At 42.6% G+C, this 15,931-nt stretch overlaps 1 protein-coding gene across 1 annotated transcript; it reads left to right on the top strand.

Annotated features, from left to right (window-relative positions):
- Window positions 1-3,846: 3,846 nt before the first annotated feature.
- Arrdc4 (arrestin domain containing 4) lies at window positions 3,847-15,678 on the top strand. Its single transcript, XM_051206491.1, has 8 exons — window positions 3,847-4,309; window positions 7,873-7,939; window positions 8,174-8,321; window positions 10,472-10,574; window positions 11,309-11,565; window positions 12,069-12,231; window positions 13,100-13,254; window positions 13,604-15,678. The coding sequence occupies exons 1-8, from the start codon at window positions 4,012-4,014 to the stop codon at window positions 13,658-13,660; spliced, it is 1,248 nt and encodes a 415-aa protein (XP_051062448.1). The 5' UTR covers window positions 3,847-4,011; the 3' UTR covers window positions 13,661-15,678.
- The last annotated feature ends 253 nt before the right edge of the window (window positions 15,679-15,931 follow it).

The following is a 15,931-nucleotide window of genomic DNA, read 5'->3' as shown; positions in this document are numbered from 1 at the left end:
ACATTATGTCTTTTCATGGAAATATAACAGTAACTAAGACAGACATTAGAGCAGCTTGGCCTGTGGGTATCCCTATGAAGGGTCTTTTATTGATTAGGCTAATTGAATGTGGGCCACACTGTTTTATAGCCTGGGCCATGAACTGTATATGAGTAGAGAAAGTTAGCTGAACACTAAGCACAGATACATTCATCTCTCTCTGCTCTTGATGGTGGGTGTGATGTGACTAGCTGTTTTAGTTCCTGCTGCCTTCATGGCCCCACAGTAAAATATTGAAACTTGAAATTGTGAACTAAAATATACCCTTTCTCTGTTGACTTACTTTGTGTCTGAGTATTTTACCACAACAATAGAAATGAAACCAAAACAGACATAGAAACATTCAGAGGTTAAAAAACAAAACAAACAAAAAAAAAAATGAAAAGGGGAACTTCAAATTCTTTGTGTGCCCTGTGTTTGACCTAATGAAAATCCCAGACTCACTCTGAGTTGCTGTGTGACAGACCCACAGTAGGAGTGCAAAGTGTTGGGAGTTGAGTTGACGTGTCCCCTGTGTGCACACAGTGAAAGAAAATCTGAAATCTGATTATGCCCACAAGTGAAAGCACTGACATTCCCTAGAGTGTCATAGTATTATCAATCAAAGAATAATTATAAATCTGCCTTCTAATATCTATGACACAGAAATTATTTGAAAAACCATAGACCAGGTTAGATGTGACAAAGGTTGACACTCTAGTAGTGGAAGGGAGGAAAGATATTCTTACTAAAAAGACATAGGCACTACTTAAAGGGATTATTTTAGAACCTAAAAGTAAAACATTTGAAATTTCAGATTCATTCTATTTGGGTTAGAGAAATGGTTCAGTGTTTAAAAGCACTGGTTGCTTTTCCAGGAGTCCTAGGTTTGATTGTCAGCACCTTTAAGGCAACCCATGACAGTTATAGCTCCAGTTCCAGGGGATGCAACATCCTTGTTGGTGCATGCAGACACTGAAAGCAAGTAGTGCACAGTGTCTATGAGTAAAATAAGACACCCATACACATAACAAAAATTAGTTTGTTCTAATCCACAATTAGGTTATTCATTATCACAATATCATAGGTCAGAGAAATGTACCGATGAACATGAAAATAAATCAATAGGATTTCTCAAATCTTTACAACAGAGAAAAATATTACAAAAATATCAGTCTGTCCACCCCAAAGGCCATATAGCCATATCATATTGAAAAAAAGAATATGCATTCAGTCCAACTTCAAAAGTCCTTGTAGTCTGTAACAGTATCAAACTTACTTAAAAGTCTAAAATTCAAAGTCTCTTCTGGGATTCATGAGATTCATGCAATCTTTTATCTGTAATGACCTTTAAAAAACTGTGTGTGTGTGTGTGTGTGCACGTGTGTGTGTGTGTGTGTGTGTGTGTGTGTGTGTGTGTGTGTGTGTGTGTGTGCGTGCCATAGCTCATATGTGGAATTCAGAGAACAACTTGCAGGAGTATTGCTTTCCTTCTAACCTGTATGTCCTTTGGATCAGTTTCATTGCAAGTGCCTTTACTGGTTGAATCATCTTACCAGACCAAGAAATATATTTGTTGCTGATGCTTTCTGCTGCCTAAAATCATTATTGGCACAATGATTCAAGCTTCTAATCAGCAGCACTTAGGAGATAGAGGCAGGACGATCTGGATTGATAGACTGTCCAGATCTACATTGAAACCCTGCCCCTAAAGCCTAAAGATTGGAGATGTAGCTTAGTGAGAGAGAACTTGCCTCCTTTGCAAAAGATCTTGGGTTGGATCTCCAAAACCAAACAAACAACAACCAAAAAAATCTGACAGAGAGAGCCTGGTCTCTGGTAGCACAGGATCTGGTAGCACAGGATGCCATGTCTGCAATTGTGTCTTGTATCCATTTGTGAATTTTATCACCCTTTCACCCATTTCTTAGACACTTAATTTGGAAGAGAATGTTTTCCTGCAGCCACTGGAGGCCCAGTAAGAGGTGCAATACTATTCATCTATTGCAGAGTCAGTGATATTGCATGGGTTGTGATTCATTATTTAGAGTGTCAACACACATTTAATGAGTACATATTGCACATTTCTGTGTTAGATAACCAAGATTAAAAAACAATGTGTGAGAACAAAGTCTTTGTCCCCAGTTGAAGTGGTAAATATCGTACAAATTCATGTTTAAGATCAAGTTGTGTTGTGAAGGGAAGTAAGCAGGGATCATTATAAACATATTTATCAGAAATCCAGGGTTATTTCAGGGTGCTAATAAGGGGTGGATTTGTGGCCCTTTCCACTTTCTTTGTGAAGAAATAAGAACTCTTTGAACTCTCTAAAGTCTTATTAACATTACAATCTTCTCTAAGAGCATGGCTCCTGGTAGCTCAGCTATGCTCCAGCAGATGGCCTTGCATGAGTATATGAGCAGCACAGACTGGACTCCATGTGCTAAGTAACAGCAAATAACATTTTAAATTAAATCAAAAATTTTGAAAAGAATGTAGAGGTTGGTATGGATTCAGAAGGAGTGGAGAAGGTAATGTGGGTAAAATCTGAGCAAACACACTGTATGCACATATGAACTTCTCCAAGAATTAATAAAATATTGTACAAATAAATAAATACAATACAATAAAAAGTTCCCTGTTGATAATCTAAACTCGGCAGAAGAAAAACCTTTAAGATCCTTGAAAAATACATTTGGGGGGAAAATCCTGCAGTTTCATTATTCAATTATCAATCCTTTATAACGGCTTACAAACAGAGTTTTTACAAAGATTACAACACGATGGCCAAATAATCAGCGCTGCCTAAATATGCTTGATAGCAAAGGAAATTTAGAAAAACGAGGTTTAAAAGAAACCAGCAAGAGGAGCTGCCTGTTTGAGGAACACGTCAGGGAGGCAGCTGGGCATGTTCGAGGACTGTGATCCTGAAGTTACAAAATCCTGAACTTGTGTGTCTTTCCAGACATAATATTTGCACATTTTTCCAATTTATGTATGTTTGTAAGTGTAATGATCAAACAGTTTTATTCAGTCAGTAATGGAATCCCGCTACTGACACTAGCACCAGTGAGTGTCAGGTGTTTTAAAACTGTGACTTTACAGTCAGAAGAATCAGAGTCTGAGCCTGGCAGGACTTCAGCGGCCAGGAACAGAACTCCTCAGGGCAAAGGCGTTTGGAACTTCAGCATTCTTCCTAGACTTCTGACTGTACGGGAATTCTGAGAGCCATAGAGGTCAGTTTCAGAATCAGGGAAGGTAGCAGATTTTGATCTGTGCTTTCAACTTAACTTCCAGGGCGGCCAGCCTGAGGCGAGACTGCTGAGCTCCATTTTCCAGTAACCCTTTCATTGAGCGTGCTGCAAAAGTAATCTTAAACTCTGTGCCTGCTACAGACACAAGTTCATGTTCTAGTAGGAACTCAGAGACTTGTACTCCAGCCTCTCTTAGTTGGAAAGCCCGCCCCCAATGTAACCATAGCAACAGCTGACACCGGAGCGCTTGCTAGCCGGATCCGCCCCCTCCCTGACAGATATTGTTTCCCATCCTCTGTCCACATGGGCGCACTGCCTCACTATTGGTCTGTGGCCCAGGACTGTGCCTTGTCCCCGCCAATAAACTGCCTGTGCACGTGCACTCTGGTGTCTCCCGATTGGTGGAGTGGCCCTGATCACGCACCACCATCCTGCTCAGCCCGGAGAGGGGCCGCCAATAAAATGACTCAGTGGTCATGCACAACCAATGGGAAAGGAGCAAGTCTCACAGCTGACCTATGGGCGCGCGCCGTGGGTGGACTGTGCCGTCCCCTTTCCAGCCCCAGTGGGGTGTGTTAAAGAGACAGTGCCCCGGTGCGGGTGTTTCACCCGGCTGGGCGCTGTGGCCGTGGTGGCCCTGGGCTTGCAGCCGGCGCCCGTGACAGCAGCGTCGCGGAGCCGGCTACCCCAACCCGGGGCCGCTGCCGACCTCACTGACAGAGCCGCATTGCCTGGCGGGATGGGCGGCGATGCGGGAGCCGATGGTCCCCGGGGCCGCATCAAGAGCCTGGGGCTAGTGTTCGAAGATGAGAGCAAGGGTTGCTACTCCAGCGGCGAGACAGTGGCTGGGCACGTGCTGCTGGAGGCTGCAGAGCCAGTAGCCCTGCGTGGGTTGCGTCTAGAGGCCCAGGGCCGTGCCACCTCTGCCTGGGGCCCGAGCACTGGCGCCCGGGTCTGCATCGGTGGCACTGCTCCAGCAGCTTCCTCGGAGGTGGAATACTTGAACCTGAGCTTGAGCCTACTGGAGGCCACAGCTGGTGAGCATGAAGATCTCCGACGAGGGGGAGGGAGGAGGCAAGCCTCTGGGTGGTGAGGGAAGCTTCTGGAAGGGGAACCATCTGTACTGTCATGGGTGAAGGGCAGGAAGCCAAGCCTGTGCCCCTAGCCTGGCTACTAGAAAGTCCAGACCCTTGTTGGGTGGTGTGTCTTTTTACATCTGACCTCCAGGGGTCTTCTAGTGACCTAGAAGAGAGTGAGTTGATGCTGTGGGAACCAGCAATTCATTGACTGTCTGGGTTCTAGGTTCCTTCCTGACCTGGAGCCATGGACAGTGGAACCAGAACCTGTGAGGTTTCATTATGGTGCCCCGACTTTGATGGGCCTCCACTCCTTCCTATCCCGGCCCTAGACACTCCTCTCCTCCTCTCCATTCATGATGATTTGCAGAAAACTCGATCTTGGGAAGAGAGAAGTGGTACTTGAATAGTTCAAGGGACATGTTCACTCTCTGGGGACCCAGCATCTTACTAAGAGCTGCCCCTTCCTGTACCTCCTCTTCCTTTTGCCTCTCCCCTTTTAGAAAGACCTTTGAAGACAATGCCATCTGGGGATTTCTGAATTACACCTTCCTGTTCACTCAGAGTTTTCCAGAAGTACCCATGCATATGTATGTTGGGCTAATGCTAGGGACATACAAACGGTTGCTGTTCATCATGAAAATGATAGTAACAGTGAGTCATTCTTCTCTCAGTGGAAGCTACTGTAAACCTTTATCTGTGCATCATCAGCTTGCACCTATCAAATGTGAGCTTACTATTTGCTGTATGCTATCCTCCCGAGGAGAACTTTAATATCCACAGGAGCTTCCTTTCAGATAAAGGGGTATAGCAGGTGACAGCTCTTACCCGCCTTTGAACTCCTTGTGGATTCCAGGAGTCTTTTTCTCCCAGTGATAATAGCCAACAAGGATGTTAAAGATGGCTGACTGGCGGGAAAGCCGTGGAAGAGAGAAGTAAGCAAATTTCTGTCTAGGTTTCAGACTCTGAGCCCATAACTACTGAAGAAATGGAAACAAAATTAGAAGCATTGAACCTAGGATGAGAAATGAACATTGCTTTGTTAAGATTTGGGGTTTTGGTTCACATGTAAGATATTGTGGCTTAGTTTTAAGGAAATGGAATTTCTAATTCTAGATGGTTCCAGTTCACTTAGAATACATTAGCAATGGTTATAGTTTACTTAAAGTCAATGCCCCGTAGTTGGCAGGAGGGAACATCACCCCACCTACCTACCATTTGGAAGAATGTAGCAACTTCACACATAGACTCTGAGGGTCATTAACTCCATAAACTAGCTTTATTCAATGGCCTGGGGAGAGGGGAGAATTTTTTTTTTTTATGTTGACTCCTAAGAGATGTAATGTTGGGAACTATTTTTTTTTATAATCTTCCCAGCATATTCTTACTGAACCACTTACTGTCAGCATGGCTGGACTGCTTCGTGTCTTTAAAAACAGATTGTGATGAAGACCCAGAGACCAAAGCAGAGAGTTGGCTTCAGTTCACAGATGCCCACCAGAGTGTGGCCTTATACAGATCCTTCACTGGGAAGCCTGTTACAAGGCTTATGAAAAAGTTTCATTAAGAGGTCTGGCTAGAAGCCCTCTAGTGAGTGAATCAGCTCCCCACGGCACTGTAGTCCTCGGAGGACAAGGTGGGGGGACTGAACCATAAAACAAGCAGCAATGGCCACATCGTCCGTCCTGTGAATGTTTTTAACTAAACATAAAGATCAAAGACAGAAGGCAACACATTTCTCCAGATATCACAGTTTATCCATTTCCTCAAGTTGCTTTTCTCATGTGAAGTTCTGTAATTCCTGTACTGACTTGTTCCTAGGGGCCCTTCATCTGTATCACCTATCACTTTTTAATATGCTGGGCAGCTCTGTTTTCTACATGCCTTTCCTGCTTCCTCTTGCTGTCCCCTTCACTTAAACCCTACCCACTCATCTGTACTGTGACCCTCAGACTCCAGGCCCAGTGTTATTCATGTAAGAAGTCGCTGGGTTTTAGCTCTCTAGTCTTTACTTGAGTACACATTTCTAATCTCCTTTCCCCCAGGTGGTCTTCAGAGGACTGAAGAAACTGGTCCTTCTGTCACCTGAGCCTGATTCCAGGAAATGTTGGATTCATATGAAGTCCACTTTCCTAAACGTGCATGTACTTATGTAACCCATCACATGTAATGTGTACACGTACCATATGTAGCCTCGTGATCACAAATCAGACCCCATCTCAGCTCTGTTTCCCTTAGCCCCTTAGAGAAGATGAGACGCAGTATCCCTTGATTCCAGTCATATAGCTCTTCTGGTACCCTCCCGAGGCTTGCATGGACACGCCTGCACATTGGGAGCCTTTGGGACTCACACTGAATCACACTACTTAATCTGACCCTGTGTCTTGACTAGTCATTGTTCCCTTTGCCTTCAGGTACTTACCTATGATGTCTTTCTATGCAAAGATGTTTCTCCTTAATGTAGTACATACTGAAAACTAGAGACAGGTTTAGGAGACTCATTGGGTCAATAATATATTCTTATTTTCTAAAAGTGCAGGATTGAAATATTGAGTTGTTGGTAATTAAGTAAACCAAAAGAAACCCATCTTATTAATGGTTTTGACCATATGAAGCAGGAATATCAAGTCAGGTAACAAAACAAATTCCACACCAAGTTGTCTGCCATCTTTTCTCATCTTATTTTCTCCACCCACAATGTGGCCTTAAGTATGACTTCAGAGGGAAAGTCTGTCACAGGCCATAGGGAGCCATTGATCAGTGGATGCCATGGATCCACTTTGGATCCATATTAAACGGGCCAACTGTGGACTTTCATCATAGGTTCTGGGGGGGGTGCCTCTAGTCTTACACCATCCATCCCTGTACTTTGGCCTTTGCTCAGTAACAAGCCTGTGCATGGAGTTGAATGATGCTAACAATAACAGGAGAAGGGGCCATGCCATGCTTGGAAAATCCTGCTTTCACTACAGAGAAACCCTGTCAATCTAGGTAGAACTAAAGAGAAAAGAGCTGACTCTTGATGCTTTGGCAGTCTTCTGTATCACTATTACTAATGTTCTTCTCAAGTTTTCTTTCTCAGTCTAAAGGATACATAGTATAGTTATTGTAGTATAGCCAAAGAAATGTAACTTGTCAGTTAGTTTTAGGACCAGTTTAATATTGTCTCATGTTAGTATAATTAGAGTAACATCGTGTGTGTGTGTGTGTGTGTGTGTGTGTGTGTGTGTGTGTGTGTTTGTGTGTGTAGGCAGATAGACAGACAGATAGATGACTGTGCACTGTATGTGTGTTTATGCACATATACTGTATATGTAAATTGGAATTCTTGGCCCTAAGTAGTAACACTTTATGGAATTGTATAATTGATTGTTTTGTGAATAGAAGGTAGGGGTGTGTGTGTTTTTTAAAGAACTTGTGGAGTTCCCTGCCTATAAAACCACACACACGCACACATGACTTAGATTATGAAAACTCTTGATTTAATGTTGACCTTCATTAAAATAAAATATGGTCTCTTTCAGGTGAAGGCATCACTTTGCTACAACCCGGAAAACACGAATTTCCTTTTCGCTTTCGACTTCCATCTGAGTGAGTGGAGCACAAAGTTTTCTGTTTCCTTCCCTTGCCTTGTGCCCATCACTTTAGCACCCTGGTATTCCCAACACTGAAGTGCATGTGCCAATCCTGTGTAACCCTCCCTGTACTTCCCTGCTGCCTCTTGTTTTTTTTTTTTTCAACCTTAACCCACATTATCAAGCATGTTTTCTTGACTATGTCTAGCTGAAAATAAGCTCATAAACCATTATCTTTGTTTTATTTCAGACCATTAGCGACATCATTTACTGGGAAGTATGGCAGTATTCAGTACTGTGTGAGGGCTGTTTTGGAACGACCCCAAGTCCCAGATCAGAGTGTAAGGAGAGAGCTCCAGGTTGTCAGTCACGTGGATGTCAACACACCACCCTTATTGGTAAGCGCTTCCTTGCTCTGTCCCTCCCTCCTTTCAGCAGTGATGTCTGTATTTTGTCAGAGTAGTGGTGATAGGCACTGTCCCTGTCTACTGGTTCAGAAGACACAATGTAGCTCATAGGCGTTCACTATAAAGATATGATTCTAGGGTGGGCAAATTACAAATTGTGTGTGTTAATACTATTGATTATGTCCCTGCTGTTCAGGGCTGCTTTTGCCAAAAAGTTACACAGGCTTGAAATGCATTAATAAGCCTTAATAACAATAATGTACAGAAGAGAGGGGTTACTTTGACCAGCACGGCCACATTCGCAGGACTGTGGTATTCTAAACTCTCCAGTAATAGCAGGTTGAGGAGCAGTAATTACGAAAGAGTATTAATCACACTCAGCCTGTTATTGAAGCCCAGGCCATTATGCTATGTATCCTTCCATTTTGCATGTCATTTTCTAGCATTAAGTAAGTGTGTGCAGCTGCCACCATGAGCCTTTCACTTATCATTTCCTTATGACAGATTTGGCCACATGAAGGCATTGAACTTCTAATAATTATCAGAAATACTGTAGGCTGGTAAGAAAGGGGATCAGACTATAAGGAACAACAGAATAGGCGAGATGGGGACTAATGAGCTACATTTTTTTATCTGCACCCATATTATCAAAATAGTATAAAATTATACCTTCGACTTTCATGAAAGCTGATAGGACCAAATGGATCTTCATTTAAATATGAATAAATGGTATTATTTTTACTTCATAGATAATTTAAACTTCCCGTCTTGACACTGACGTGGCAAAGAAGTGGTTTTAGTGTTGGATTTTTTTCCTTAACTAATATTTTTAAAGACAAGGGAAAGGGCAGCCGCTAAAAGTTTTTTTAGTTCTTACTTTCACAAGAAGTAGAATAAATGTTTCCCCTTGAGATAACATGACAGACACACCATGCTGCATGGCTTAGCCAGAACCACACTACCCTGGCACAGGCCCACTTGAACAACTCCTGAAGTTCTCTTGGGAAAAGTACTGGTGTTAGTAACTTATATGCTTTTAAAACTTTCATAGAAGTTTATAACTATTTCTAAAATTGCCATGTTTTTGTGGGAAATTACTTACTGAAATAGGTTTGTTTTTGTCAAAAACAGACCCTTGACCCTTTCCAAAATAGATGAAAAAAGATGACCAGCAACAGTACTTTACAGAAAGCTTTTGTATTTACAGCTTGTAAACAAAGCATTTAACCCTCAGCTGAGTGTTTTTCTTACTTTGAAGAAGAGAATCATAGTAGTAGGGTATAGTGTGTCTCATCACATTATGAAATATGCTAACACATGGTATGTGGATGCATCATTAACCTAGTCCAGGAACACTTGAAAGTTCTGTCTGATATGTATTCTGAAGTTTAAACAAACAAACAAAAAAAAAGGCTGTTTTCTTATCCCGGGTGCTATATGCCAAGCAGTGCTAAGCAGTGTAACATTGTTGATTTTTATATGATTCCTTCTTTCTCCCGATCTTTGCATTGTCTTAAAACACAATTCTGTCATGCTAGTAAGATGGCTCAGTGGGTAAGAGTGTTGCTGTGAAGTCAAGGAACAATGAGTTCCGATTCCCAGCACCCGTGCAGAAGCTGGAAGTGGCCTCACATGACTATAACCCCCAAGTTGGGGATAGACGCAGGTGAATCCCAGGGGCTCACTGGCAGGCTAGTCAACCTAGATTAAAAGGCAAGCTTATGATTCACTGGGAGACCATGTCTCAAACAAAAAAGAAAATGGAGAGAGATAGTCAATGGCTCTGGACATTTTCCCTTGCCTTCTGCATGCCCTGGCGTCAGGGTGCACCCCCCCTACACACACACACACTTGTGCATATGCTTCACCATAGCTCTGTAACATTTAAAATATGAATATGACCCTTGATTACCTTTCTAAAGGATGTTATGTCACTTCCTAGAAACACAATAACTTCAGGATGAAATGGAATGATGTCACACTAGTTTGAGTCTGAGAATTCACCCTACTTTTCCTGAGAGAGTTGCAGTACTTTGTGTCTCAGGAGAATAAGAAAGATTGATGCTTCTTTATTATTGTTCTCTAAAGGACTATAAGTTCTCTTGAGTGGTTTAACTAAAGTCCTTTTTGCAACTTTCAAGACTCCTATGCTGAAAACGCAGGAGAAAATGGTTGGCTGCTGGCTCTTTACATCTGGTCCTGTGTCACTGAGTGTCAAAATTGAAAGAAAGGGCTACTGCAATGGTAAGCTTGAAAAAGTCCAAGTGAAAGACTCTTTAATTTTACTAGATGATTTCATTGATGTAAAGCAGTGAGTTTTATACTCTATACAATACTTTATATTTTAAAATGTAATTAACCATTTACATATTTTTAAGGGCATGTATAATAAGTTTTAATAAAACTCCCTTTTTTTCCCCGACACCAATCTTGTTGCTTTAGTAACAAAATAAAACTCAGGAGAGTGGGGATATGCTGGAATCATATTTTAATGTTGCACAAGCTACAGAGCTTTTGGAGGATTATGGGATAGGTGTGTAATGTTGTGAACTAACTTTCCTGCCCCATCATTGTTTGTGTCTTAATCTTAGGAATCTGGAGTTGCCAAGGCTCTGCTCATTGTTGGGCAGGTTCTCTTTCCTTGGGCTCTAGTGGGGTTGTTAGTAAGATTTATTCTAAGCCTCCTACTGAATCATTTCTTAATTATCTTATTATCAATAAATTATCTTAATTTATGCATATCACTTATTTACATATCTTGAGGCTTGTTGCTGTCGTCTTTTTACATTCAAAAAGTGAATAGTGCCATTGGTACAAAATGTTGCCTTCTGCACCATGGGTCCATTCCTCTCCCTACCACTTCTCAAAGGATCATCTGGCCAGGGCTTCAGCTGTGTTAGGTTGCTATAGTGTTCATTGATGTCTTGAGAATGTTCTGAAATGTCTCCGGATCCATCGTATTTCCCTTCTCTTTTCAGGAGAAGCTATTCCCATCTATGCGGAAATAGAGAATTGTTCATCTCGCCTAGTTGTCCCTAAGGCAGCCATATTCCAAACCCAGACATATTTGGCTAGTGGAAAGACGAAGACAGTCCGGCACATGGTTGCCAACGTTCGAGGAAACCACATTGGTTCTGGAAGTACAGACACATGGAATGGAAAAATGCTAAAAATCCCACCTGTGACTCCATCTATCCTGGATTGCTGCATTATCAGAGTGGACTATTCCTTAGCTGTAAGCAAAGCTTATTGAATAATTACAAACACATAAAACAGAGCAATAAGCTCTAGTTATTGCATTAATACTTGGGAAAATATTAACATTACTACCATTTCTGGGTATATGAAGATGGACCTTCACTGTTAATAAAAATCTATCTCTACCTGGGGGAATTTAACGAAATAAACTTAAAGGAATTGAGGTGAAGGGAGGAATGTTTGTTACACTGAAGCATAGGTTCATTTTTCCAGAATTGTCACAAGTTCTGTCACCTTACAGCGAAACGCACAAAGGCCACAGTTCCCTGTCACAAGGTTGTCCTGTAGTTAGTATTTGTTCATTTTGTGTGTTCTTCATTTTGTCTAGTCAGGGCAGTTTGCATTTGTCTTGATGGCCTGTGGGAAACAAAGGCACTTGTTTCTATGAAAAGGAAGTTGAATCAGCTTAGTTCCCATGAAGTTTACCCCAACTCTGTGCTGTTCTCTCCCTCACACATGGTTTTCTTTTGTGCATATTAGGTATACATTCACATTCCTGGTGCTAAAAAGCTGATGCTGGAGCTGCCTTTAGTTATTGGTACAATTCCATACAGTGGCTTTGGCCGCAGAAACAGCAGTGTTGCAAGCCAGTTCAGTATGGACATGAGCTGGTTGGCACTGGCCCTGCCGGAGCAGCCTGAAGGTAAAGTCTTATGCAGTGATGTTTTAGATACGGGCTAGCTGAAAAGAGAACATGACAGGAGCAGGTGCCCCATGTCAGCTCTCCCCGCCGCATCCATGTGTACATATTCCTTTGGCAGTGACCAAATGCCTGGCAAGCAGACACCAAAGAGAAGACTTAGATTTTGAGGGTGCGGAATAGATGACGGTGAGAAATGTTTTAGGTTTAGCTGTGGCTGCAGGAGTGGGAGACAGCTGGCCGCAAGCCAGTCGGGAAGCAGAGAGAGATGAGTGCTGGTTCCCAGTGAACCCCACCTGTCTTAACTGAGTCTGAGGCCCTGGCCCATGGGACAAAGCTGCTCATGTCAAAGTGGTTCTTCCTTTTCCAGTCCAGTCTCCGGAAACTCCCTCATAGACATGGCCAGTTTGACGGTGAAGATGAACCATCATCACTACTCTGTTGTTTTATACTATTAGAATTAAATAAAATCCCTGGAAGAGGAACCTTGAACATTTTACTCTAGCCATGACATGAAGCCAATGACAAACCCAGGAATAAAGTGTACAATCTCCTGAGGCTAATTTAGAATACTAAGATGGTGAGACACGGTTCCAATAGAAATATAGACCGTTACATATTTTCTGTAGCTACATGGAAGAGATGTTGGTTTGCCTAGACTATGACATGTAGATCACAAAGAATGTCATTGAAAATAAAATGTAATTAGTTTTAAGTATCTGTGTGTTATGGGAACCAAACCTTTTCTCATGATAGCCACAGAATCTTCAGTTTGGCTCATCCTCTTGCTTTTGTTGGACTTCAGATGATACAAATTAATTTTGGCATCTTTTGCCCGGAATTCTGACCTCAAACTCCATTTCTCTCTCAGCACCACCCAATTATGCAGATGTGGTATCCGAAGAAGAATTCTCCCGACACACCCCTCCATACCCTCAGCCCCCTGACTGTGAGGGAGAAGCCTGCTATTCTATGTTTGCCTGCATACAAGAGTTCCGGTTCCAGCCTCCACCCCTTTATTCGGAGGTAAAGAATATTAGCTTCATTACCCTGTCTGCAGACAACCACTTGCTCCCCTCCATTCATCAAAGTGCTGTTGCCAACTCATGATTGGTTGCATGTATGCATAAACTTGTTCTTATGGCCTTGATAGATTATCACAGCCACTTAGCACATTTTCTGGTATTTAGCATATGCGGTATCCTGGGTTGCCTTGAAGGTGTTTTATTTGGCCATAGAAGATGAGAACTCAGCAGCCAGTGGAGGACATAATAACAGATGCTAAGCAACTTAAGCTTACAGCTATCCTGTAATTAGAAGCCAGGTAAGGAGAACCAAGGGGCTTCAGCGATTACCTCACTCTTTTGTCTTGTAGGTTGATCCACATCCTGGTAATGCTGAAGAGACCCAGCCCGTTTCCTTCATTCTCTGAAGAGATTCCAGAATTCACTGTGTTGCTGCCAACTTAGACAATTGGTTCTTTCGCCAGCATTGTTGGAGGAGAAAGTTACCTAAGAACATTGATGCACTCCAAGTGCGAAGACAGAAACAAAGGGATAGGAGAACTCTTCCGTGGACCAGTGGGATGGCTGCACAAGTTGATAGGGCGGGGTCAGTTGTCCACTTTAAAAGTGGATGGAAATGTGAACTGAAAAACCGGAAGTCCTGGTGATGGGAGAGGAGGTGAAGGAATGCCTGAACTGTTGGAGAAAGGAGTCCTAGGGAGTTGGAAGGTTACTGGAGTGCACTCTGACCAGAGTTCACATGGTTCTGATCATATGGACTTGGTAGAAAGACCTGATTTAGGGAAACTAGGCAGCTTTGGAGGGAGTATGAATGAGGAAGTGGTCTCCTTTGATGGAATTGAGGTCCCCAGGTCTCGGGGTCTTCATGAATTCTTATCCCGTTACCACAGCAAGGTTCAAGTTCCTTGCAAGTCTCCTTTCTGGAGCCCATGGTCATGTGAGATCGTGAGAGAAGTGACAGTGTTTCCACTCTTTCTTTCCTGAGGAGGAGGTTGAAATGTGTGTTGAAGATTGGCTGTATTGCATCAGGAAGCCTGGAAGGGGTTCTTGAAAGGCTTGCCACATCAAAAGGAAAGAGGCGCTGTCACATGACGTGTTCTGGGAAAGGCTGTACGTCCTACCACTTTAAGAACTTGCGCGAGATGTATGTTGGATATTCCTCATCCCTTATTTACCTAGGGATTACTGGAAAAAGACAGGGCACAACATCTTTAAGATACCTGACACCTGCACAAAACAGAGTGTTTTTCTTATCCTACCTCTGGGGCTTTGTCAGGCCTGCTCTCAGAACTCCAGGCCTGACTGACCTTTGGGGTTTCTGCTGTATGCAGGCTCCTTTCAACCTGTCACTTGATCTGAAACTAGACCAAGGGGAAATTCCATGAACTTAGCATTAAATAGAAATAAATTACAAACACCTAAGATCTTAAAAGAACTCCCAACCCAAAAGAGAACAGGAACGTGCCTGAACTCTTCCTGTGATGAGGCTTCAGTGGATGGATGTTGGTTGCCAAACTGTGCATTCTTATTACAGTCCTTAGTAATTCCATTTAAACTGTGATTTTTTTTTTATTGTTTTGGTGCAATATTTTGTTGTCATTGAGCCTCAGGATAATGCAGACCTACAGGGCTGTGTTGCTGCTGGCAGGGTCAGACATGTCCTTACCAGCCTCCTCCTTTCCTGTTCATGGCCCCATGCTCAATTGTTTTGCCTCCAATCTGTCGGGCCCAGGAGCTGAGAACATTGCTGGCACCAAGTGGTAGAGAAGTTCTCACAGTGGAGATCTGGACCAGCCAGATCCTAAGGATTTGGTCTAGAAATCCTGGTGCTCTCCAGGCAGAATGTTGTCCTGCATCCAACAGAATGATGGATTTTATCTCCAGTCACCAAGTTCACTTAAAGATATATATCTAGGGTTAAATTTTATATTCAAAAGTCGGTGGGCCATTTGTTCAGGGATTTTTGTACCAATGTTAGGTAAATGTCTGCTTGTCCCCTCTGAGCATACCTCTCTTCTGTGGTCATGGTTATTGTCAAACACATGTATTTCATTGTAAGCCACTGTCTAAAATGCCAAATGGTTTTGCCAGTAATTGCGGTGTGGGGATTACCACAAGCCTTGTTTTTTATGTTAGTTTTTAGAGATTTCTTTTGTCTTTTTGTTGTGTATCTGTGAAGAGTTCTGGGTGTTCAAGTACTATCTAAAGCGCTTTTGGGTGGGTTTTGTTATTGTAGAAAAATGATGAGCTGCCTTTTGGCTTCCAGGCTGTAGTTTACATGCTTTGTCAAGACGTGGTCCATCTCCATGAAACCAAAACAAAGGGAAAGAAAGTGACAGTGTGGACAGAGAGAAATGGAACAGGTTGGCTCCTTGTAGAAAAGCCATTGCAGTCAGTTTGCTTAGAGAAATCATTAAGTCCCCTGGGGGGTGGGGGAGAAAAAAAACAAAGCAAAGCTAACAGTGGCATTCAAGAGAATAGCTCAGACACAACTCTATATGGGTCTGTCTCACGCGAAGCTTATAGATCGAGATAACGTGAATGTAGAAAACTATGTCAGAAACCCTGCGAATGAAGATCAGACTTTAGCTGCTAATACTTGCCTGTTTAGTCTCCTCTTGCTCTCATTTAGTTTTGGAAAAATAAAAAGTGCCCTTAGGATTTTCTTTTTGATGCCC

Source organism: Phodopus roborovskii, unplaced genomic scaffold, assembly GCF_943737965.1.
Source record: "Phodopus roborovskii unplaced genomic scaffold, PHOROB, whole genome shotgun sequence".
Lineage (NCBI taxonomy): Eukaryota > Metazoa > Chordata > Mammalia > Rodentia > Cricetidae > Phodopus > Phodopus roborovskii.
The sequence above is the reverse complement of the archived record's forward strand: the minus strand, read 5'-3'. Positions and strand labels throughout refer to the sequence as shown.

Coding starts and splice junctions, on each gene's coding strand:
- Arrdc4 (XM_051206491.1), top strand. CDS start 4,012: ATGGGCGGCGATGCGGGAGCCGATGGTCCCCGGGGCCGCATCAAGAGC. Junction 8,322..10,471: donor TCAACACACCACCCTTATTG/GTAAGCGCTTCC, acceptor GCAACTTTCAAG/ACTCCTATGCTGAAAACGCA. Junction 13,255..13,603: donor CTCCACCCCTTTATTCGGAG/GTAAAGAATATT, acceptor TTTGTCTTGTAG/GTTGATCCACATCCTGGTAA.